Genomic DNA, 26,390 nt, shown 5'->3' on the forward strand with positions numbered 1-26,390 from the left:
CCAGCACCTTGATCTTGGCCTTCCCAGCCTCTAGAACTATGAGCAATAAATTTCCATTGTTTATAAGCTATCCATCTATGGTATTCTGGTTTTTTGGGGTTTTAAAATTTTTTTAATTTTTTTTTTTGGCCGCACCACTTGGCTTGCGGGATCTTAGTTCCCCAACCAGGGATTGAACCTGTGCCCCCTGCAGTGGAAGCATGGAGTCCTAACCACTGGACCGCCAGGGAATTCCCTATAGTATTCTGTTAAAGCAACCCACACAGACTAAGATATCCAGTCTGCTCTTTATGTTATCTAATGAATTTTAATTCAGTTCTAGAATGTCCATTTGATTATTTGTATAGAATCCAATTTTCTGTTGAAATTCTCTATTTTCACCTATTTTATCTATCTTTTATTTTCTATAGCATACTAGTCACAGTTATTTTAAAGTCCCCATCTGATGAGTCCAATATCTGAATCATATGGAGTTTTTTCTGACTTTTTGTTTTTGGTTATTTAGTTTAGCTTAGTTCAGCTTTGTTTTGTTTTTAGCATGCCTTATAATGTTTGATTCAAAGCTGGACCATGCAGATTGAAAATTATAGAAGCTCTGGATGGTATTAATCTTTCTCCAAAAAGGTTAATTTTTCTTCTTATAGACAGAGTACTGGAGGGTCACCTTGACCCCACTGAGGCATGTTTTAAGCTTTATTAGGGTTGGCCCATTGTAGTTTTGCCTTTTCTTCTAGGGCAAGGTCCTTACCCCTGGGCTGTTGTCCTTCCTCCTGCAATATGGCCTTTGTTCCTAGGGTGTAACACTTCTGAGGCCTCAGTTAAAAGCCAGGGGTGTTTACCAAGGCCTCTACACCTCAGCAGGGTCCAAGCTCTTTCCCCAGTACTATGGGGTGGCTGAAATCTCTCTCAATTTATTGCTCTCTCAGCTATTGTTTTCTTCAGGATTTGTTGGAGTCTGACTCTGTGCATGGACAGCTTAGGAGTCAGTCAGCCATTTGAGAGAAATTTGTTCACAGATTTTTGGCTCTTTCTCTGTGGTTTCCTTCTCTCCAGTATTTTGACCCTTAAGTCCCAGCCACTTGGAGGATTCTGAACGCCTACCTGTATATTTTCAGCCCAATAAGATTACTGCTTTCTGCAAGGGCTCAATTCTTCTGAGCCACAATTTGGACAGTCCCCTCAGAAATAAATCTGGGCTGGAGCTCCCCTGTGTACTTCTCTTTTCTCAAAGATTGTAGCCCCCCATTTCCTCACTGTATGAGTTACTTTCTAACCCCTCAAAAGATATTTTATATATTTTATCTAGTTTTTATGGTTTTATTTCAGCGTAAATACAAATTTGTATTTGTACTCGTATTTGGGATCAGAATCCTCCCCAGTTTCATGTATATATAGGGCCTGAGGGCCTTATATGATCTGGCCCTTGATGGGTTCTGTGACTCCTTCTTCTAGTGCCCTCTTTCCTCATTTCAATGCAGCCACATAGGCCTTCATTCTGAATGCTCATTCCCTTGTCTTGAACTTGCACTTGTCATTAACCTTTGCTTTTGGAACTCTTTTGTTATGGTCTAAATGTTTTTGTCCCCCCTAAATTCATATGTTAAAATCCTAATGCCCACTGTCATGGTATTAGGAGATGGGGCCTTTGGAGGTGCTTAGATCATGAGAGTAGAACCCTCATGAATGAGATTAGTGTTCTTATAAAAGAGATCCCACAAAGCTCCCAGCTCCTTCCACCCTGTGAGGACACAGTTAGAAGTTGGCTGTCTGCAACCCATAAGAGGGCCTTTGCTAGAACCTGACCATGCTACCACCCTGATCTTTGACTTCTAGCCTCCAGAACTGTGAGAAATAAGTTTCTGTTGTTTATAAGCCACCCAGTGTGTGCTATTTTGTTATAGAAGTCTGAACAGACTAAGATATCTTTAGATCTGCCCCCCCCTTTTTTTTTAATTTATGCCAATTCACTCTTAACTCAATGATCACTAGCTGCCTTTATATAAAATCTCCTCCCCACCCCAGTCATCTCATTTATCTTTTCTTTCTTTTAAAATATTTATTTATTTATTTGGCTGTGCTGGGTCTTAGTTGTGGCATGTGGGATCTTCGTTGCAGCATGTGGGATCTTTAGTTGCAGCATGCAAACTCTTAGTTGTGGCATGTGGGATCTAGTTCCCTAACCAGGGATCGAACCGAGGCCCCCTGCATTGGGAGTGCAGAGTCTTAGCCACTGGACCACCAGGGAAGTCCCTATCTTTTATTTTCTTCATAGTACTTATACTATCTGAAATTATCTTGCTCTTTATTCACCATCTTATTGTTTATCTCTCATATAAGCCAGTTCTTGAGCAATGCGTGGCATATTAAAAAAATGCTCAACACGCATCTATTGGATGAGTTACGGAAGTGAGGATCAAGAAACAAAGGGTACAGTAAAGGGTAAAATGAATTCCTAGTTTGTGATAGAGACAGTCTGTTTTTATTGACAAGTCACTGAGTCCAGGCAACCCAGGTCAGGTCAACCCTCTTCCCACTGGCCTGCGGGTTTGTGCTTTCTGTAAAGTCTGACTTGCCTGACACAGCCTGAGCTGGCCAGGTTCCCAGATTTCTCTCAGTTTCTTGCTTGTTGGTCACTGTGATTTCAAGATAGGCACATATACTCCTCCCTATCTCCAGAGGCAGTCTGTGGCCGGGTCTAGGGTTTTCTCACTGCAGGCTGTGAGATGGGCAACTGCTGGCTTCTCTTAGCGGATTGTCAATTTCTGGCCTTAAACTGGCTTAAAAAATAAACTCCTACTTGTTGTCTGTGCACATGGAGACCCATCATTGAAAATTAATGACCCTTATCCAGTGGTTAGGACTCTGTGCTTTCACTGCTGAGGGCCTGGGTTCAATCCCTAGTCGGAGAACTAAGATCACACAAGCCGCGTGGCATGGCCAAAAAAAATTAATTAATTAAACAATTAAAAAAATTAATGACCCTAAGTGACTTTTCAAGAACTTCAGGTCTCTAGCCTGCCTGAGATTTACCTATGCCACGTATCTGTTAAGGAACATGTACATTTATCTGTTCTCCCCTGGGCTGTCTTAGTCAATGCTCAAGGTTGGCAGCAACCTTAGCACCACATTATGGCAGTAGCAGGAGTGAGTTTTGGTAGAGATGTCAACATGTCCTCATTCCTAGAGATAGAGGCCTGTGTCAGCCACAGTGGGCAGTTTGTACCCCTAAAATACTCTCAGTCTCAGGGGTTCCTTATGAGGCCCATGAGCCCCCACCCGACCTCTCAGGTTCTAGTTATGTCTGGTCTGGTCTTCACTGCCCATTTGTGGGTCAGGACAGCAGAAGCTGCATTTTTGAACATGGATGACCAGTGGGGATCACATGTCCCAAGCTGCCCTCACTCCCCAGCATGGTATACTGGCAGAGTGGGATAAAAGTGCACCATGCCAAGTGAGAGGCCAGGGGTTCTGGTCCCAGGCTGGCAAAGTTCATCCTGGGCAGGACATTTAACCCTGCTGTGCAGAACTGTTACCATCTCTGCCATTCTTCAGCTGAGTGAGAACCCAACTCAGGCCTGATGCATGGCTCAGATGACACAATAGATGTGAAGATGCTTTAGGAAGATAACATCTCTCCTATGGAGAAGGAGGGGACACTGGTGTTAAGTGAAACAACTATCCCTGCCTATAGTGCTTGCTGAAGACGCTGCATGCAGGTCAGCAAGACAGTTATGAGGCACAGACTTAACCTGAGGCCTCAAAGACATGTTTTGTTATTTTCTTTGCCTCCTTGAAACATGAGTTTAAATTCTGGCTTAAAATCTGGCTCACATGCAAAGGGCTTCCCAGTTTATTCATAATACTGGCTATAATTTTTTGAATTCCCTATTGTGGGCCAGGCACTTTATTATTTCTAATCTTCACAATTATACATTAGAGCTCCTCCTTGTCTTTCTCAGGTGAGAAAAATGAGGGTCAGAGAAGTTAAAGGACTTGCCTAGTCTGCCGAAGAGCAAGGATTATAACAGGCTCTTTTCTTATTCTGGAACCAGTGCTCCTAACCCTGATTCAATGCTGCCTTCTTTTCTGGGTAAGAGAGGCTTTTGGGGCAGGTGGAAGGAAGCAAGGAGAAATGCAAGAAAAGGTTTTTAGATGCCGGAATACACCTGATCGTGTAAAGTTCACCTCTACACATAAAGTTTTTTTTTCAAGTCATTGAACGGATGACATACTCTACCGGCCATCTTGGTTGTGGCAATCCCAATCCTTTTTTATTTTTCTGTGACGACAACCAAGGGAATTAGGCAAAGCTGCCCTACCCAGATATCTTAAGGAGCACCAGGAACGCCCCCGGCAAGGAGCGCAGCTTTCCCGCCCGCCGAGGTCCGGGGCGTGGGCCATTCGGAGCTCGGCCACTCCCGGTCTTTGCTCCCAGCTGGCGGGTCTGCGCCGGCAGGGGCAGGGCTCGGATGGACCCCGCCGGGCCCCGCCCAACGCCCCGCCCCTCATTTAAATACGCGGCGCCGGCGGGTGCGTCGAGCTCGCCGCGGACTCAAGATGGCGGCGTGTGGACGTGTACGGAGCATGTTCCGCTTGTCGGCGGCGCTGCAGCTACTGCTGCTTGCGGCGGCTGGGGCCGAGAAACTCCAGGGCCAGGGAGGCCACAGCCAAGGCCAGGGCCCGGGGGCCAACCTTCTGCCCCTCGGAGGGCAGCCTGGAGGCGGCGCTCTAGGGGGTCAGCTCCAGCTGCCTCAGTCATCTCAGTTCCAGCAGCAGCAGCAGCAGCAGCAGCAGCAGCAGCAGCAGCAGCAGCAGCAACAACAACCGCCTCAGCAGCCGCAGCCGCCTTTCCCGGCGGGTGGGTCTCCGGCCCGGCGGGGCGGATCAGGGCCTGGCGGGGCTAGCGGGGGTTGGAAGCTGGCGGAGGAAGAGTCCTGCAGGGAGGACGTGACCCGTGTGTGTCCCAAGCATACCTGGAGCAACAACCTGGCGGTGTTGGAGTGCCTGCAGGACGTGAGGGAGGTGAGGAGGCAGGACGGGGCCGGGAGGTTCAGGCCTGGTGCGGGCCCGAGGGTGTCGCCGGCCTTGGAAGCCGCTGACGAAGGTCTGCTGCTTCTCTCGCTTCCTCTGAGCTGCGCTCGCTCCTTCTCTCTCTGCCCCTCGCTCCCCGGCGCATTCCAAGAAGGGGACCCCACCCCCACCTTTCATTACCTCTGGGTGCGGGGGTCTGGGACGCAGACCCCAGCTCCCGGCTGCAGTCGGCGAAGGCCCAGAGCGTGTTTATATTTGCTCCGGTCTTTTGTGTGATGCTCTAAGCGCGGTGGCTCCTCGGTGAAAACCTGTTTAGGATTTTGCCATCCGTTTCGACTTGGATAATTTGTAGAAACCCTTTTAAACATGAAAAATGGTTGGCGTACTTAAGCTGTTAAAGAATGCCCTGCTGTTTATTGGCAGTAGATAATGTTTGTGTAGGTAACTGGTTCTATTCTGATGTGTATTGTAGACAGCAACCGAATTTACTGTCTTTACCCTATTCTTTGTAATTCAAAAATTCCTGTTATTTACCAGCTGCTGAAACTAATATATGCTTACTTTTTTCCTTCTTCTTCATTTCTTTTGGTCAATTTGTAATGAATCTCAAGTGTAAGCTATTACTCCAAAGTGATTTAGAGTCCCAAAGCTTGAAAAGTTGGGGCAGTATTTGAAGATGGATTGTGGGGTCTCTGCCTTTCTGAGGTCTGACTATGATTTTAACAGTACCTTTTAATGCAGTCTAGGTTTGATGTTGTTTGATGTGATTCAGTTAAGTAACAGAAAATTTCTTCTCTGGATTTAATGCTGCAGACGTAAGTGCATTTTTTTTTTTTTTTCGTAAGTGCATTTTTGACAGTTACCAAAGTTTGGGAGCAAATCTGGTAGGGATACTTTTTTTTTTAAGGTTTAGGTATATAGAATTAGGCCCAAAGGTTGACAGATAGAATGAAGCCACCACTGGATACAGTTTTATTTGGGAAATTGTTAACAGAATTGTCTAAGGTGTTCATGGTCATAGGAAAACCACTGGTTTGTACAGAAATGCTAGTCTTGGCAGTTTTTTTCCCCCTCATCCCCCTGTGATATTTGCTTTGGTATTCCACGCAGAGTAATTCACAGGAGGAAAAGATATACATGCAGGAGACAGAGGGAAGGGAAATTTCTAGAGCCACCAGAAATGTGGGGCCTTAGATGACTTATCTACAATTTGAAAACTAGAAAGATAATCCTTTGTTATTCTTTATTCTTCAACTACTCCTCCAGTCAATAACAGCTATGATTCTTAACTCTGTCAAGCTTCTTGAAATTTTCTATTTGGCCTTTGAGGATATATAATAGATGCTGTTCTCTCAAACTAGGATCCTAATATTGAAGACCAAACATTTGGTTAAGCAGTTTGTGGTAGAAACAGGATGTTATTAGGGAAAGTGGCAAAAAGTGGCCCATTCAAGGAGTACATGTCTCTTTATGTGCATTAGGGACATTTGGAAACAGTCACTCACAGGAGCAGTCTTCCTTTGTCATGCATGTAGAAGTGTGTAGCAGCATATATAATCTATAAATAACTTAGCTTTGACCACTTTTGGAGTCTGTTTAATTTAGTAGGTACTATCTTTCTTGCATTAGTTAGTGTAAAGAACCTGGCCTGAAAATGTAGTCCCTGCTCCACCTTTGACTGTAAGATTCTCAGCAAGGGTATTCTTTTGGTAACTACATTTTTCTTCCTTTATAGGGATTTAAACTCTTTGAAGGTATTTACTAGGTCCTGTATTTCCTTTGTAACTTTTCAGAGTACCTAATTCAGTGCTGAGACTCAGTAAGTAGTGTTGACTGATTGAAGGCGAGTCAGCTAATGGAGCCCGTTTTATGCTCTAGAGAAAGAAAAGGTGTCATATAAATTGGAAGAGGGGGTTTGGGGGGGGCAGGGGTTTCCAAATTTCCAATTTAATTAATTTTCCTCCAATTTTATATACATAAAAATTGAAAGAATAGTATCATGAACAGCTGTGTATATTCTTTAGGAGGTGGAGCTATTTTTAAACTACTTCTTTTTTTCCTTTAAAGACAGCAAAAAGAAATTTTATTCCACTTAGAGAACTAGTTAAATCTCAATTATGTGTTTGAAAGAGCATAACGATTAAAAAAGTAAACTAGCTAGGCACATTTGAAGTGAAAGTGTGGAATATGTTTTGTATGTGCTTTTTGGTAAGTAGAACAGTTTGATAGGAAAGTAGACATTTGTGCTTCTTTATCCCTTTGGATACATATTTGGGGAAGATTGTTCTCTTGTGTTCTTTCTATTAGAATTATGAAAAGGCAAAGCTTGTGAGTATTTAAATGGTAGTATAGTAAACCACATTTTTATTTTGAAACAATGTGGGTAGGTTAAGTCTTTTTTTTTTTTTTTATTTACTTATTTTTGGCCGTGTTGGGTCCTCGTTGCTGTGCGGGCTTTGTCTAGTTGCAGCGAGCCGGGGCCACTCCTCGTCGGAGTGCGTGGGCCTCTCACTGCGGTGGCCTCTCTTGTTGCAGAGCATGGGCTCCAGGCGTGCAGGCTTCAGTAGTTGTGGCTCGCAGGCTCAGTAGTTGTGGCGCACGGGCCTAGTTGCTCCGCAGCATGTGGGATCCTCCCGGACCAGGGCTCGAACCCGTGTCCCCTGCACTGGCAGGCGGATTCCCAACCACTGTGTCACCAGGGAAGTCCCCTAGGTTAAGTCTTAAGTTCAGATATTTTAAGGTTCTCTTTAGTGTTCAAAGTTATGTACTAATTCACTTAGAGAATCTGTTTGAAAGTATTTATACTTACCTTTAAAGAATTTCAGCAGATACTTTCTGTTTGTCTAATGCATCATATGCCACCAAATTATGCATCATATGCCACCAAATTAAAATTTTATGTGTGAACTGTATTAAAACTGCACATAGACTAAGATTAGTTCACAGCTTTTTCTCCTTTTGGCCACTATTTTAAGGCTATATGTTGTGAGGGATTTTTTTTTAACCCTCTCAGCTGAGTCATACTTTTTAAAAGGTTAAGTATACCCAGCGGGCCCCCTGTTACATAGTGGGTATATTAGCAGTAATGATGGATAGTAGTCCTGGTTATGTGTGTGTGTATGTATATGTAGTTAGTAGTAGTTCTAGTTATAAGAATATGTAACTAGAAAGTATAAGGGTAAAAACGAAAAATACATCCTGGGCTGTTCTACCAGGTGGAGGAGAAGTAATACCAAAGGGATTACTGTCTAGTATTTGATAAAGAGATAAGACATGCTTTATGTTGAGAGTAATTTTAAAATACTTTATATATTTTTGGCTGAAATGACCAACAGTATCTTTTTCTTTTTTTTTTTAAATAAATTTATTTATTTATTTTTGGCTGTGTTGGGTGTTCATTGCTGTGTGCGGGCTTTCTGTAGTTGCGGCGAGCGGGGGCTACTCTTCGTTGCGGTGCATGGGCATCTCATTGCGGTGGCTTCTGTTGTTGCAGAGCACGGGCTTTAGGCACACGGTCTTCAGTAGTTGTGGCACGCGTGCTCAGTAGTTGTGGCGCACGGGCTTAGTTGCTCCGCGGCATGTGGGATCTTCCTGGACCAGGGCTCAAACCTGTGTCCTGCATTGGCAGGCAGATTCTTAACCACTGTGCCACCAGGGAAGTCCCGACCAATAGTATCTTGTGTTTAGAAGTTGCAGATGGAGATGTTGGTTCTTTAGAAGTTTATTAGTGATGTGCATAGTTTTTCTTAGGTTGTTTTTTTTTTGTTTGATTTAAAAAAAAGAAACAAAAAACTTTCTAATCTGGAAAATTTCAAACATAAACACAAGTAGAACAGTATGATGACTCCCCACATACGCATCACCCAGCTTCAGCTATCCTCACTTTTTTTTTTTTTTTAATCGCAGGGGTTGGGAGAATGGATATTTTAAAGCAAGTTCCAGACACTGTCATTTCTGTTATAAATACTTCAATGTGAGTCTCTGATAAGGACTTAAAAAAAAAAACCAAAAACCAGAACCTAATTGTTATTTTTTAGTGTTTGAAAGCGTTATGAGTATTTCTTCTGAATTTCTTGGTACCTTGTCTTGATATATCAGTTTCAGGTTATAAATTTGTGACCACTATCTCTAAACTATGCACAGAGTGAATGCTTTGTAAATATTTATTTAAGATGGACTATTTTACATATTGAACAGGAATTAATATTTCAACATTGCAAACTGTAAACTTACTTTCAAACTCATAGGTGAACATTTTCTTATTCTATTCTTAGCCTTTCTCTTAACTGTATGTATCCTAAGATAGTATACCATAATATCTACATTATCTCATTTATCCTGTGAGGTGAATAGTGTTATTATCTTAGTTGAGAAACAGGCTCAGAGAGATGAAGTAATTTGTCCAGTGTTATATCCTAAGTTGTAGGGGTGGTATTCAGCAAGTTCTCTTTGACTTCAAAGATTGTATTCTTTCTAATCTGCCATGGATGGTTGCAGCTAGGGAAATTAGTCTGTGGCTGTTGGGAACGCCAGGGGTTCATAAGTGCATACAAAAGGAGAAGAGTCACCTGGAATTAGAATCCTCTTTTCTTCACTACCAAGAACAACTGGGTAGGAGCAGCACCTTTGCGTTGGAGTATTGTAGATTTCTCAGGTGGACAGACTGGCATTATTAGACAGAGCTAATTTAATTACTAGTCTGAGTCCATTACAAGTAGAGTTTCTGCTTCATGAAAAGATTTCAGATCCCATCTCACCTTAAGCAGAATTTGTACTAGTATAATGGAAGAATTTAGATATATTCCCCTACTATTTGTATTGAATCAATGGAACACCACAAAGAGTAAAGTAGGGCTAGAGCTGGCACTGCTAATAACTAATTGTACGACTGTGAGCAAGTCAGTTTACCACTCAAGTCTCAGTTTCCTCATGTGTTAAATGAGAGGTTTGGGAAGTAGTACAATTTACAATTTCTAAGATTCCTATTATTTAACCTTTATGAGTTGTTTCCTGTGTATATTCTCTGTATGTATGTATTTTATAGTTTCTAGGATTTATATGTGTGCCATCTCCTGGTTCCTTATTCATTCACGGGTAGAATAGTGAAGTGAATAATGCAAACAGCTGTTAATCCAAACATCGTTTGGCTTTAGGATATATTATGATTGTTTTGTTTGAGCCAATATGGAATTTCCTCCTATGCTGACTCTCAGTGGTTGGAAGCAGTCTAAACACATAATCAAGGCATTATTGATCTCCTATTATGCACTTATCATTGTGGAAGAACACTAGTACTTTAAGACACCACCATTGCTTACAGTTGGTTTGATAAATGGGATTGTGATCAAGAAACAGTTATAGGGGCTTCCCTGGTGGCGCAGTGGTTGAGAATCTGCCTGCTAATGCAGGGGACACGGGTTCGAGCCCTGGTCTGGGAAGATCCCACATGCCGTGGAGCATCTAGGCCCGTGAGCCACAACTACTGAGCTTGCGCGTCTGGAGCCTGTGCTCTGCAACAAGAGAGGCCACGATAGTGAGAGGCCCGCGCACCACGATGAAGAGTGGCCCCCGCTTGCCGCAACTAGAGAAAGCCCTCGCACAGAAACGAAGACCCAACACAGCCAAAAATAAATAAATAAATGAATTAATTAATTAAAAAAAAAAAAAGGAGCCAAAAAGAAGGCTTACTCATTTAAAAAAAAAAAAAAGAGAGTTATATAAGAGAGTGTTCATCACTTGGTGTCACACAGACAGTAAATTCTTTAGGGCAATGAAAAGAGCACAAAATTAGGATTTAGACTTGGATGGAACTCTGCTCTGCTACTCTTGGCTTAAAAATCTTACCACTTTTTTTTACCCTTAAGTAGGAACAGTTTAGCCCTGTTGTAAGTGAAGATATACATGAGTTCTTGAGTTTGATGTGCTAGTTATATTTTTCTTTTTTATGTTAAACAAAATATGTTACCATTAAAGTAGGCAGTACTAACACATACCACCAGAAATCATCTTGCTTACCACCTATGGTACATGCTTTGGAAAATTCCAAGACTGGATTATCGCTTAAGATCCTTCCAGCTCTGGTACTTTGTGATTCTGTCATCTGTAGGAATACAAAACATTGCAAGGGAATCATAAGCACAAGTAAAAAGGGAAGATGCTTTGAGAAATTAAGGGGGCTGTACTGACTGTACTGAAGTAGAGAGTTTGAGAATTTTTTCAGAGTCCAGATTATAAAGGGTCTTGCGTGCACCACTGGCTTATTCTCCAAGTAAAGCCCAGAAATGGGATGTGTTTTTATCCCTGAGATAAAAATATTCCCGCAGATAAATGAGTTACCTGTAAAATAGCACAGTCACTTATGGAAGGAACTTTTTAAGAAGCCTCTTGATAAGACTGCTTTACAGTATATAGTTGCTGAATAATTTCATTGCTCTTTGGAAGAAAATAAAATACTCGATCAGTCTAAGAGATGAGATGATACATTTCTCCTAATGTGTTCAAGACAAATTTCATCAGCAACAATCCTTCCAAAAAACTTCTGCTTATATGAGAAATGTATGTAGTATTTTAAAAAGAAGCAGTTAAAATGACTTGTAGGATGTCATGCAAATTAATTTTTCTTCCTTCAGCAAACACTTATTGAATACATACTGTGTACAAGACACTGTGCTTAGTGTTTTTTTTTTTTTTTTTTAATGAGGATCTTGAATCAGATGCGTATGTTTTGATTGATTGATTGATTGATTGATTTTGGCTGTGTTGGGTCTTCGTTTCTGTGCGAGGGCTTTCTCCAGTTGTGGCAAGCGGGGGCCACTCTTCATCGCGATGCGCGGGCCTCTCACCGCCGCGGCCTCTCTCGCCGCGGAGCACAGGCTCCAGACGCGCAGGCTCAGCAGTTGTGGCTCACGGGCCCAGCCGCTCCGCGGCATGTGGGATCTTCCCAGGCCAGGGCTCGAACCCGTGTCCCCTGCATTAGCAGGCAGACTCTCAACCACTGCGCCACCAGGGAAGCCCTGTGCTTAGTGTTAAAGGTTACAAATATATGATAATAGCTAGCATTTATCAGGGGCTTTTTGTGTGCCCTGCCCTAAGGGACCAGATGTTCTCTAGGTGTTATATCTCATTTAATCCTGTGAGAGATATATCATTAGTATTATTTTAATTATTACTATTTTTTAAATGAGGGAACTCCCTCAGGGCCAGTAAGTAGTGGAATTGATATTTGAAATCAAGTCTGTCCAACTGTAAAATGGCTCATTCCCCCTCCCCCTATGCCTGTGGTAGTCCAGTGTGGTAGTCACCAGCTATATATGTTGCTACTGAGCAGTTGAAATATGAGTAGTCTGAGTTGAGATGTGCTGTAAGTGTAAAATGCACACTTGATTTTGAAGACTTAGAACACACAGGAAGGTAAACTATCTCAATTTTTTTGGGGGGGTAGGGGTGCGCTGCACAGCTTGCAGGATCCTAGTTCCCCCACCAGCAGTCGAAACCGGGACCTCGACAGTGAAAGCACAGAGTCCCAACCACTGGACTGCCAGGGAATTCCCGTCTCAGTTTTTATATTGATTACATGTTTAAATGATAATATTTTGGATATATTGGGTTAAAAACATTATTAAAGCTAGTTTTACTTTTTATTTTTTAATGTGACTACTAGAAGACATAAAATAATATATGTGGCTTCCATTATATTTCTGTTAGACAGCACTGATCTGGAAGAAGAAAAAAGTATCTTTATTAAAACTATAATACAAGTTATAAAGTAGTAAGTACCATAAGAGAAGGATAAATTAAATGCTATGCGCATATGGTAGAGGAAATAGTTGGGAGAATCAGAAAAAAACTCTTCACTGCTTTTCAGTCTTAAATCGATGTTCATATCATGAAATTCTTAATTTAGCCACCTTAAAATGCCTGGTTAATAGATGGATGTCATTTTCCTCATGCCGACTTTATGAGTTGTAAAGGGGTACAATAGCTCCTTCAGATTAAGAGGAGCAGGTAGGAGAAAAAAAAAAAAGAGGAGCTATACTCATAAAACTGGAAGTCAGTAAGTGACTCATCTTTATTTGATTGAGTTAGATATATTTAAAACTTAAGAAAGAATGTCAAGTGATGGCCCTCAGAACTGTGCCAGTACTAACCCTTGTATCTGCATTAAAATAGAGTGTGGAGGAACAAGAAGTGTGGACTGGAATCTAAAAACAATGAATTAAGAGAACCAGGCATTTATTTTCATTCAGTTTTAATAATTTTATTGAAATTAGAATATTATGTTAGATCGACTGCATGGTGTTTACAGTACCTATAAATTCTCCTATTGAAGCCTTGAATAACATTATAACTCTATACAGGGGGAGTCATAGTGAAAATGGGTACTTGGTTGAATTCCTAGATGTGTATCCTTGTAAAATAGAACAAACTCTTAAAACATTTTTGTGTTCCTTTAAAAAAAAAAAAAACAAATGTGATGTATACTTAAAATCATAAGGAGGATAAACAGTGAAGTGAAATGATATGTGAGAGACATTAACCAGGAGAATGTGCGTATGTTATAAATCAATTCAAATGCAGAGTTACAAAACAAAAATGAAAGAAAAAAATCATGTTTAAAGAAAATGCTCTGATGTCTAGGAAGGTTTCATTTGTAATTTAAGTTAACGTAGAAAGACAGACTGCAAGTCACTTAACAGAATTCCCAAAGTTCCTATGCTGGCCAAATCAGCTCCGTAATGTGATAAGCAACATAAAGTGAACAAAAACTTTAAGGAGGGAGAAGGGAATGTAATGGAGAGTTTTAATCATGCACAGAGTCTGCCGTTTGTTAATTAATGCCATCTACTGTGCATACTTGTTGCACATGAAATAATCAGCAGAGATAAGGTCCTATAGTCATGTGGAGCTCATCATAGGAGGAGCAGTGTGGTGAGTGGTAAAAGAGTGGGCTCTGGAACTGCAGTTCTGGATTCAAATCCTAGCTCACTTACCACTTACTGTGACCTTGGGCAGATTTATCTCTTCAGCCTTCACTTTTCTTATGTGTAAAATTGAGGTATGAAACCACTCCCATGGGGTTATGAAGAGGATGAAAAAAATTTAAATATATAGAGCATCCATCAAATTGCACTTGCCCATCAGTGGTCTTTCTGCCCTTTGTTGTTGCAGATGGCGTCCTTCAAGATATGGCTTTATGTTCACTGTCTTTAGAGAAATCTGAAGTAAATTGTAATGTGCCACACCTTTTATTATAATCCTTCCAAGGCTTCTTCAAGAAAACTGTAGTTGAACTTACTTGAAGAGTAGTAAGGTCAAAAACTTTTCATAGAGTTTTTACCAGGTATTTAAAATGTGTACACTTTGAGGTTGTGGAGTGCAAAGGAGTGAATTCTCTGGGTAAAGGAATTCAGTTCTACCAAATGTTCTTTCATTCTCTTGGCCTAAATGATGCCTAAATTTGGAATATACTGCCTATCAAACAAAGGAAATCTCTGTTCTTTTGATATAAGAGGAAAAAAATTAGTTCTTCTATTTCTGAAGACTGTTGCTTAAAACATCCTCCCTCTGTAGAATGGAATGACTAAGCAGCTGTTTTATCAGCTGAGAAACAGAAGGCATTGATTGCTATCTTTTTGCCCTTTGTAAAACCAGATAAATATAAAAATCACTTAAATTTTCCTGAAGTTGGCAACTTTTCAGAGGGAAAGTAATATGTAAGGACTTCTGTGTTGCTAAGGTGGGAACATTTTCTTTTTTTTTTTATTTTTTTAATATTTATTTATTTATTTATGGCTGTGTTGGGTCCTCGTTTCTGTGCGAGGGCTTTCTCCAGTTGTGGCAAGTGGGGACCACTCTTCATCGCAGTGCGCGGGCCTCTCACTATCACGGCCTCTCCTGTTGCGGAGCACAGGCTCCAGACGCGCAGGCTCAGCAATTGTGGCTCACGGGCCCAGCCGCTCCGCGGCATGCGGGATCTTCCCAGACCAGGGCTCGAACCCGTGTCCCCTGCATTGGCAGGCAGACTCTCATCCACTGCGCCACCAGGGAAGCCCGGGAACATTTTCTGGCCTATGAAACAGTCTATATTAAAGTATAAATACATAAATTAATCATACATTAAGGACAGCACAAAATATTCTCAGTATGTAAGCCTTCTTTCTGAGGTAATTAGGTAGTAGAGTTAGTTTTGAATAGTTTTGAAATAGATAAAAATTCCACAATCTCAGGACTTCCCTGGGGTCTAGTGGTTAAGACTCCGCATTCCCAATGCAGGGGGCACGGGTTCAATCCCTGGTCGTGGAACTAAGATCCCACATGCCACCTGGTGTGGCAAAAAAAAAAAAAAAAAAAAAAATCTACAATCTTTTATTCAGACTCTGATTTGCTAGATTAGAACCTGACTGACATGTGTATAGATAAAAGCTTTTAGTGTGTAGAGTTGTTGGTTTTCTTTTTTTAAATCATTATAAGAAGTTTCAAGAATTTATACGATTGTATATTGATTTTCAACTTGAAAGTATCATCTGAAACAGGAGAAATTAGAGCAGTGAAAGCGGAAGTCAGAAGAGATTGGTATGGTTCCCTTCCTCTTTTGGAAACAAATTCACATTCTTTAGCCCATGGTCTCAGGCTGCTTCTCCATTCTCCAGCTCTGCTTCCCACTAGCTCCCTACATGACATCCTACTGTTCGCTACCTTTCCCCCAAGTCGTTTAATGGTATTGGCTTCCAGAGAGTGCCAGTTACAGCTGTTGAGTTTTTATGTAAATGTTTTGTTGGCAAAGATTTTATATTCAGTGATTTGAGAAGTTTCTGCCCCAGACTGTTGCTCTCTACCTTTCCCTTTGCACAGCCCACTGCCCCTACCCCCTACCAGTTCTCCTTTAAGCATTGTTTTCTGGCTTGTTTTTACTAGCAGACTGAACCATAAGAATTACTAATATTTGATCATATTTGATTTATAAAAAGCAGTTTCATATGGTTCAATCTGTTGTTCATCTTGCTCAGATTTTGAGTAAGCAGTATATGCTTCTGTAGCAATATCATTGTTTCCTTTTGTATCATCTTAAACTCTAGAGACAGGAGAAATTTAGTCATTTTAGTGTAGGGCTTTCACTGTGGGAGTCTTCCTGAAATTTTTTTCGCAGCTTCTCATTTGGTTTATCTGCCCCTAGGACCAAAATAAGAGAACCAGTGTAGATTGTTTCATACTTTTTGTTTGTTTGTTTGTTTCATACTTTTACTCATTCATTTGTGAAATATTTACTGAGCACTCATTGTAGGGGTTAATTAATAAGCAAGATGATTATTTGGCGTAAAAAAAAGGTGACATGAGAGTTTTGTTTCTTAAAAAATAATGTATTCTGAAAAACTTTTCTTACCTCTCTTACAATAGGGGAAATGTGGAACCAGGTATAAATGTCGGAGAAGAACTCACCAAATATACTTGCTTTTTAAAAATTGAGTATTGACCTAACAACCTTCTCCCTAAATATTTAGTTACTCTGAGTTAAGTTGCTAGCTAACATTTAGTTTATGGAACCCTTTTAATCTCATTTGCAGTTCTTGATAGTGGTATGTGGTAGATAGAACAGATATCAGCCATATTTTACAGACAGAAAAACCACAAGAATCAGATGGATTGTGATTTGGCCAAGTCTTGTAAGTATTAAGAAACAGAGCTTAGACGCCAACTCAAGCCTTTTTAAATTTAAAGCCTCTGTTTTTCCGTGTTACCACATTGCTTCTCTGATAATTTTCACATTTACATAAATGATATATTTTCATATTTTTAAATGTTTCTTTATAGCTCATTTTTATTTAAATCTGCCAACAAATATTTGAACACATACTGTGTGCCCCTATTTCTTAAAATAATTTTTCTGTTCTCTCCTGGGCGCTAATCTTACACTGGTTAAATTGCTTGCTATTGTCTCACAATCATGAGGCTCTTTTCTTCACCCTCCTCTCCCCACCAGCAGTGGGGTTGGGTTTTTTTTTTCCCCTCTGTTTCATTTTGGATTATTACTATTGCTGTATTTTTAGGTTCATAGATCTTTTCTTCTGTGGTTTCCAGTGTGCTGTTAGTGCCATCTGTCCAGTATATCTTTTATTTTAGATACTCTATTTTTCATCTGTACGAGTTTGATTTAGATCTTACATATATATTCCACTTCTCTCTTTGTTATGTTCATATTTTCCTTTACAACCTTGAACGCATTTGTAATAGCTGTTTTAAAAAGGTCCTCATCTGCTAATTCCATCATCTGTCATTTCTTGGTCTTTTTCCACTGATTAATTTTTCTTCTGGTGGTCACATTCCTACTTTGCATGTGTGGTGATTTTTTTTATTGGGTGTTGGTCATTGTGCATTTTACATCTTTGCTGAATTTGGTTGAATTCCCTTAAAGAGTGTTAGATTTTGTCTGGCACACAGGTTATATGGAGATCAGTTTGATCCTTTTGAGGCTTGCTTTTAAACTTTGTTAGGGCAAGTCCAGAGCAGCCTTTAGTCTATGTCTAATTTAATTCTACTGCTGAGATGTGACTCTTCTGGGACGTGAGGTCTCTCCTTTCTGGTTGGTGGGAATGAACTACTCCCTGCCTTGTGAGCTTCAAGAATTATTTGGCGTATTTGCTTTTCAGTGTTTTGTTTCCCACTGCACACACATAGGATAGGACTTGACTCAGGGCAATCCCTCTGAAGATCTCCTGGGATCTTTGTACAGCTCTCCTTTCCATTACTCTCTCTGTCTTGCAAATTCTGGCTGCCTTGGATCCCCTGAACTTTGATTTCTCTCTTCTACTAAGCAAGTACACTAGAGGCTGTTTGGGTTCCTCCTCTCTGTGCTGCAGCCTAGAAACCACCTCCTGGCAGTAAGATGGGGTGATCGTCAGGCTCACATTGTTTCACTTCTCTCAGGGATCATGGGCTTATGCTGCCTGTTGTCCAGTGACTGAAAATTATTATTTCACATATTTTGTCTAGTTGTTAATTACTGTGGGGGCAATTTCTCTGGTAATTAATCCTTTGTGAGCAGTAGAAATCACCATCCCTTGAAGTTTAACTTCTGACCTATCAAATGGAAATGAATAGAAGAATTTGTTAGAAAAGGAGATTGAGAATTACTTATTAAAATTGCAAATGTATATATCTATCTTTTGAGCTAACAATCCTACTTATGAAAATTTATACATAACAGTATGATCAGTGTGTAGGAGGTATTTAATTGAAGTTTTTTTTTTTTTTTTTGGTAATAGCAAACAATTGGAAGCAACCTAACACCCTTCAATAAAGAAGTGATTAAATAAATTTGTGCATCAATACAATGAACTATTGTATTACTGTGGAAAAGAAACTCTTTATGTCAGGTATGGAAAGAGCTCCAAGATCTGTGACTAAATTAAGAAAGTAAAGTTACCGCTTTGTATAGTATACTACCTTTTTTACAATCAAAGGGGAAAAATAAGAATAATAACATTTATTAATATTTGCTTGTATTTGCATTAGAATGCTCCAGAAGGGTACAGAAGAAATTAGGGCTAATGGAGGATAAAAATGGGGCTTCCCTTGTGGCGCAGTGGTTGAGAATCTGCCTGCCAATGCAGGGGACACGGGTTCGAGCCCTGGTCTGGAAAGATCCCACATGCCGCGGAGCAACTGGGCCCGTGAGCCACAACTACTGAGCCTGCGCGTCTGGAGCCTGTGCTCCGCAACAAGAGAGGCCGCGATAGTGAGAGGCCCGCGCACTGCGATGAAGAGTGGCCCCCACTTGCCACAACTAGAGAAAACCCTTGCACAGAAACGAAGACCCAACACAGCCAAAAATAAATAAATAAATTAATTAAAAAAAAAAAAGTAACAAATGTTCAAGTACAATTGGTGTCTTTAAAAAAAAAAAAAATGGGTGGGAAACTTCCCACTCTATTCTTTATATTTTTGATTTTTTTTCTTTTTGGCTGCACCATGCGGCTTGTGGGATCGTAGTTCCCCAACCAGGGATTGAACCCAGGCCTACGGCAGTGGAAGTGCCGAGTCCTAACCACTGACCACCAGGGAATTCCCTATATTTTTGATTTTTTAAAAAAATATTTGAGCTGTATGTATGTGTTACCCGTTCAACCTTTTTTTTTAAATTAAGATAAAGACCTTTTTTTTCCCGTTGCTCATGTTGACTAAACTATCTTAGTATGAGAGTTCCACAGGTATAATTTCATTTTGTGCCAAGGTCAGCTTGTTTGTAACTGGGTTGAGCCAAGCCTTTCACCAACTTAGAAGATAAAAGATTTCCTTAATGTATTATTTAGGGCAAAACTAACTGCCATACCAAACCCAAAACTACCAGTGGCTTAGCACAAGAGAAGTTGTGGAAGACTATCAGCCATCTGGTGATCGGGAGACCCTGGTTCCTCCCAACTTGTGGTTCTATTTCCTAGGGCTTTAGAGTCTTCCGCTTTCAGGCAGGCAAGAGATTAGAAACCCTGCCTGCTGCTTTTTCTTTTTCTTTTTTAAGTCCTTATTATGGAAAATTTCAAAAATACAGAACAGTTTTAAAAAATCATGCATTGATCATCCATATACCCGACCACTAAAATTTTACCATTAACATTTTGCTCTACCTGCTTTATCACATAAATATGTTTTAAACATTTACTGTAAGCTATATGAAAAAATTGTATTCCAAGTCAGTTTTAGTTCATAGCTTTTCTTGTGCTTAATAAAAACAAAACACTCTCCTACTGCCAGACCTTTAAAAAAAAGAAAGAAAAGAGAAATTGTATCTTAGTTAAAAACAACTGCATTTATTTTGTGTTAGTCTTTTTTTTTTTCCTCCTCAAGGTGGTTGGGAAAACCAGTGTCTTTTTCTGAAGCAGGTCTGCTCATTCTGCTATGATGAGCCAAAATCCTTAGACTTTGCTTTTTTCCTCAGTTTCTGAAGATGTTATTTTCACGGTCATCTTTTTCTAGATCTGGCCTTTCCATTATTATAAGTTTATGTAACCTAAAAGGAATTCCAGATGATTCAGGATATACCAAGCTTGGGAAATTGAGCTGTATCCTGAATGGCTGACCCTGCAACATGGCATGGCATTTCAAACTGATATATGTTGGAACTTCTGCTGAGTTTAACGATGCCATGCAATGGTGATTTATAGATTATATTGAGATAATAATAGATTCATTTTTTAGATCAATTAGAACGTAGCAAGTAGAGTGTAGCAAAAACGCAGAGTATTTGTTCCTCTGAGCTAGTATCCTCCGTCATCCAAAATAGTTGTTTAATAGTTTAGTTATAATAATAACCTCTATAGGGTGTTGTCAGCCTTTTGATGTGTATGTTTAGTGTACTTTTAAAAAAATTCCATTATTTTTGTTCTCCATTGGATGATTTAGAGATCAGTCTTTTGTGATGATAAATCACTTCCATTGGCATGCTAAAGTCTGGACATAGGTTTATTCTTGCTGTACAGTGCCTATATTTCCTGGATTCAGAAGATGGCCGTCAGCTGGAGCTTTCTAAGAGTCAATTTAATATGATTGGCTATATGTTAAAATGTTGTTGGTATTTGTAATGACTGCTTTTTGCCAGGAGGGCATTTAAGTTTTTTTTTTTTTTTTTGGCTGTGTTGGGTCTGTCGCTGCACGCGGGCTTTCTCTAGTTGTGGTGAGTGGGGGCCACTCTTTGTTGCAGTGCGCGGGCTTCTCATTGTGGTGGCTTCTCTTGTCGTGGAGCATGGGCTCTAGGGTGCACGGGCTTCAGTCGTTGTGGCTTGCAGGCCCCAGAGCGCAGACTCAGTAGTTGTGGCGCACGGGCCCAGTTGCTCCGCGGCATGCAGGATCCTCCCGGACCAGGGCTCGAACCCATGTCCCCTGTGTTGGCAGGCAGACTCTTAACCACTGCGCCGCCAAGGAAGCCCCATGCTTTTTCTTTTCTTTTTTTTTTTAAAAAATATTTTAAGAATAGTTTAAAAATAATTAGCAATTTGTCACTCCATAAGGCTAGACATACTAAATAAATTTGTTTTAAATTGTTATGATCACCTTTAAAAAACAAAGTATCTTGAAATTGTTGTCACAAGGCATTAAGTAGCATATGTAGGAATTATAAAGTGTGAAATTAAGGACAAGCAGTTCTTTTTTTTTTTTTAATTTTTATTGGAGTATACTTGATTTACAGAATGGGTTCATTTCAGGTGTACAGCAAAGTGAATCAGTTACATATATACATATATCCACCTTTTTTTTTTTTTTTAGATTCTTTTCCTATATAGGCCATTACAGAGTATTGAGTAGAGTTCCCTGTGCTATACAGCAGGTTCTTATTAGTTATCTATTTTCTGTATAGTAATGTGTATATGTGAATCCCAATCTCCCAATTTGTCCCTCCCTCCTGAAAATGTTTATTATTAAAGACCTAATGAGAGATCATTATAATGGGATTAACACACAGATCTGTTTATTTCTGTGACATAAATTGTTAAATTAGGACTGATAACATTATATCAGGGCATCTTTGAATTTCAGGAATTTCATACAATTTTGGAACACTTCTGCTAATATATTCCTATATAAATATAAGGTTAAAAGATTGTTTTTCTTTTTTTTTAATTTTTAAAAATTTAGTAATAAAATAAAACATAATGGTACAAAAAGGTTGAAAGTAAAAGAATTGGAAAAGATATACTGTACAAATATAAACCAAAAGGAAATTATATAATAACAGATGCAGTAGACTTGAAAGCAAAAGCGTTACTAGAAATAAACAAGGGCACTTCATATCAACAAGTCCAATTTACCAGGAAGTTTTAAATTTGTATGCACTTAACTTCAACTTATATAGAGCAACAGAGCTACAAGGAAAAAATAGAGAAATTCACTATCATATTAGGAGATTTAACATACTGCTGTCATTCACTGATAGAGGATACCGCTTTCAGAACCAGGAGACACCCACAAAAAAAAATTAGCAAGGATATGAAAAACTTAAATAACGTAAGCAGCAAATTTGATTCAACAAGCAGATATATAGTCACTATACTCCAAAACTTTAAATTACAAATTATTTTCAAGCACACTTGGAACATTTTTAAAACTGACCATATTGTGCTATAAGGCAAATTTTAACAAATTTCAAAGTATTAAAATTATACAAAGTGTGTTTATTGACTTGTAGTTAAGCTACAAATCAGTAACAAAAAAGTAACTAGAAGTTATGAAATACACTACTTCTAAGTAACCCCCCAAAAAACAAATCACAATTGGAGTTAGAAAATAATTTGAACTGAATGATAATAAAAATATTACATACCAAAACTTGGATGTGACTAAAGCTGTGCTTACAGGAATATGTATAAGGACAAGCAATTCTTAACATTATCCTTTCAATTAGAAATGAAGTCTTTAGAGGGACTTCCCTGGTGGTCCAGTGGGTAAGACTCTGTGCTCCCAGTGCAGGGGTCCTGAGTTCGATCCCTGGTTGGGAAACTAGATCCCACATGCTGCAACTAAGACCCGGTGCAGCCAAAAATAAATAGATAAATATTAAAAAAAAAAAAAAGAGAGAGAAAGAAAGAAATGAAGTCTTTAGAGTGTTTAATTTTCATCTGTCACCATCATTGTTATATAGTCCTTGTAATAAATTGAATTTGATTCTGGATCAATTGCAGCAGACAACATTTCTTCCATTTCCTCCTGAGAAAAAGGCTGACCTTCTTCAGACATATAGTTAATCAGTTCTCCCTTAGAAAGAAACCCATGTTTAGCTGGATCTAATACTCCAAAAGCTTGAAGAAGATCTTCCGGAATTGGCCTGTATCTTCTTTCCAGTAGTACTTCAGTCATCAGGAAGAAATTTTTCAAATTCACTGTATCCAGTGGGTTCTTCTTCCTCTACCTCTGCAATCAGATCATGTAGCTCTCCTTCACTAGGGCAGCATCCTAATGACCTGATAATTGTTCTGATCTCTCTGTGCCTTCCTTGTCTCTGTCGTCCACCATCTTGTTCTGTCTATGCTTTTTCTAATTCAGAGGTACTCTAACTTTAATAATGCAGTTTTTCAGTTCAGGAAGTTCTTTGTATTGAAGCATGCATAAAACTCTGCAGACATGGGATTAAATCACTTAGAAGTGTTATATGTGTTTTGAAAATAAAGAATCTTTTGAAAACTTGTTAATATTTTGTTCTATGTGGCTCTTAACTATAAATGATGTGAATAATCTGTCTTATACTTACCTTTAGAAAACCCAGTTTAAATGATTGGACTTAAATAAGAAGAGAAACTAAGCCACTTGATTGTATTACATACGATTATATTTCATAAAGATTTTAGTATCATAGCATGATAACACATTATAGTTGAAATTTTTCTTATTTTTAGGTATATATTTTGTAAATTTTATTTTGTACACAAACTATCCCTTGAAAAAGAAACTTGAAGTTTCTTAATGGGCTATATTTTTTTAACAGATTTTTTCCTAATGTTGAACCAGAGTTCATCTGTTATTTTAGATAGCTAAATTAATTTGCCATAATTTTATTTAGAATTTTGAATCTGTGAGCATTGGAATTTAAGGACAAATTTATAAAATGAAGCTGTCTGAAACTCTACTTGATAACAGTGTTATAAATAGTAATATTAATCATACCTTGTGAGGAACACCCTAAGAGATAGTTTGTAAATGTTTTGCCAACAAAACTTGGTTACTTAATGTTAGGCCTTTGTGATGCAATTAATAGGAACATTTTCAAGGTAATAATGCTGGTGGAGGTCTGCAAGGAACTTAAAATAAAGGAGAGTCAAAGAGAAGAATGAGTCATTGTTTTTCAATGCCATGGCCAATGGGAGAACTGCCCTGAGCAGCCGACATTAGTTGTCCTTGGCAAATTGAGCTCTTTAGTGAAATGTCTGCATTAGCTTAGATTTGTTTTTGAGGGAAATAGGAAGTCACTGAATATTACTGGGTAGGAGAATGGCATGGGAAATTATTTTTGTGTCAGTGTGGATTGAAGTAAGGAAGATCTGAAGGAACTCACTGAATAAGGTGCTTTTGTAATTAAACTGTGGACCACAGTGGACTTGTAGCAATGGAGATGGCAATGGGATTGAAGGGATACTCATTACTTAGGAAAAACTGAGTGCTTTTGTTCATTCATTTGCCAGATTTTGGGTAACTGTTATTTACTACATGTCTGAAACTTAATGGTAGGTATTGGGAATATGGGGATTATCATACCACTCATCTCCTACTCCTAAAAGGCATGATCCTTGTTCTCGTGGGGCTTACCGTCTGGTGGAGGAGACAGCCATTAAAGAATTGCAAAATAAATGGAAAATTATAGCTACAATAAATGCTTTGAAAGAGATCTATGTGGACATTTGGCTAATCAGAGAGTCAGGAAATATTTTCCTGAGAAGACGTTGGCTGAGCTGAAGGAACAGTAGAATTCAACCAAGTGAAGAGAGGTTAAAGTTTAACTGTTAGGCTCCCTCCAAAAATATATAATTCTTAGCTTGTGTTGAATTTGAAGTGACAGCCAGGCATGTCAAGCAATTTCCAGTAAGAGGGTGTAAATTTGGAACTAGATCTTGAACTGAATCTAAATTTTAGTCATTCAGCTTAAAAGGCTGTAGTTGGAGGTATGAAAATGGTTGAGCCCTCTTAAAGAATGTATAAATAGAAGAGTATGATTCCAAGGACTGAGCCCTGGGGAATGCTCACAATTGAAGGTTGGAAAGAAGCTTGTTGAGCGAATTACAGGGAACAGAAGGAATGGTTGAGAGTTAAAAGAAGATTTCGAAGAGTATTTAATTGTGGAGGCCAAGGAGGAAAATTTTAGTTGTGGGAACCAAGGAAAGGGACATTTGAAAGGAGGTAGTAGTAATCACTAGGGTAAGTAACACAGTTAAGGTTAATGACTGAGAAAAGGGTGTGGGTTTTTGTAAAACAGAGATAGAACAGATTCTGTAGAACCCAGATTTGGACTATTTGAAACTATATTAGTCTATTTCAGGAGTGTGATAGTGACAAGAGGTGAGAATATCTGGAAGGGAGACCGTCTCAGTTAAATAAAGATTTTTCAAGATTAAGGAAATTCATTTTAGTTTAAAGGCAGAGAGAAAGGAACAAGTAGAAGGTAAAAGATAGGAGATGCTGGTGAGTAAGAAGGTAAATATAAATGCTCATAAAGAAAGAAAGGAGGAGGAGATTCAAATCAGTTTGGTGTCAGAAAACATGATTTGTAATTTTTTGGGAGAACTTAAAGACTATAGCCCTTTTGAATTTCACAGACCTTACCAGTTCCCAAGAGAGTTGCTGTCTTAGGTTTAACTTAAAACCCACAGAGTAAAGATTATTCTGCTTTTCTTCTTTTTTTCCTTCCTCAGAACTGTTTCATTCTTTTTTTTTTCCATTCTTAAGTTAAATTTCAGTGAAAGTAAATAGAGATGTTTATCCCTATTGTTCAAAATAATTGTGTAGTCATTTACTAAATTGTCACCATGTTGTTTAGTATTGAAAGGTAGTTTTGGGGTGGAGCCAAACACTTGGGGCTTTGTGCCCCACAAATAATATTTAGTAAGCCTGGTTGCCTATAGGAAAGTAGACCCCAAAAAATGGTTTAAATGCCATTCTGGAATAGATGCAGAACAGTTGGGAAAAGCACCATAGTAGCTTCCGTAAAGAAGAATTACAGCTTTAGGAATGCAAAACGTCAGGACTGCAAGAGTGAACCTTCTCTGTCCAGCTAGAAGTTTTTCAATATGTCGTATAATGCCTAAACTTTAACAGTGTGTCACCTGATTTTTTTTTTTAATTAATTAATTAATTTATTTATTATTTTGGCTGTGTTGGGTCTTCGTTTCTGTGCGAGGGCTTGCTCTAGTTGCGGCGAGCGGGGGGCCACTCTTCATCGTGGTGCGCGGGCCTCTCACTATCGCGGCCTCTCTTACTGCAGAGCACAGGCTCCAGACGCGCAGGCTCAGTAGTTGTGGCTCACGGGCCCAGTTGCCCCGCGGCATGTGGGATCTTCCCAGACCAGGGCTCGAACCCATGTCCCCTGCATTGGCAGGCAGATTCTCAACCACTGCGCCACCAGGGAAGCCCTGTCACCTGATTTTGTGTCTGACTAGTAGCACCTGGCCTCTTAGGCTCTGGGTGTATGTGCATGCTCACAGCAACACAACTGTCGTATTCCCCCTTCCTAGCTGAGTGCCTCTTACATGCTCAATAAATCCTGAATGAAAAAAGAAAGTAACTTTTTATTGGCTATGAGTAATTAGAAACTTAAATTATTTTAAGTTTCTCTGCCACTAATGCAAACAAGGAGTGTCTGGTTTTTGTATAGTTTTCTTTTCTTTTTT

The 26,390-nt window shown here is 39.4% G+C and overlaps 1 protein-coding gene across 2 annotated transcripts in view; it reads left to right on the top strand.

Annotated features, from left to right (window-relative positions):
• Positions 1-4,533: 4,533 nt before the first annotated feature.
• GLG1 (golgi glycoprotein 1) overlaps positions 4,534-26,390 on the top strand; it is a 156,525-nt gene continuing 134,668 nt past the window's right edge. For both annotated transcript variants that reach the window (XM_057533919.1, XM_057533921.1), the window contains exon 1: positions 4,534-5,022. In XM_057533919.1, the coding sequence (XP_057389902.1) occupies positions 4,558-5,022 (465 nt within the window). In that variant the 5' untranslated portion in view covers positions 4,534-4,557. The remainder of the gene's footprint in view (positions 5,023-26,390) is intronic.

The sequence above is a fragment of the Balaenoptera acutorostrata genome, chromosome 19, assembly GCF_949987535.1.
Source record: "Balaenoptera acutorostrata chromosome 19, mBalAcu1.1, whole genome shotgun sequence".
Classification (NCBI taxonomy): Eukaryota; Metazoa; Chordata; class Mammalia; order Artiodactyla; family Balaenopteridae; genus Balaenoptera; species Balaenoptera acutorostrata.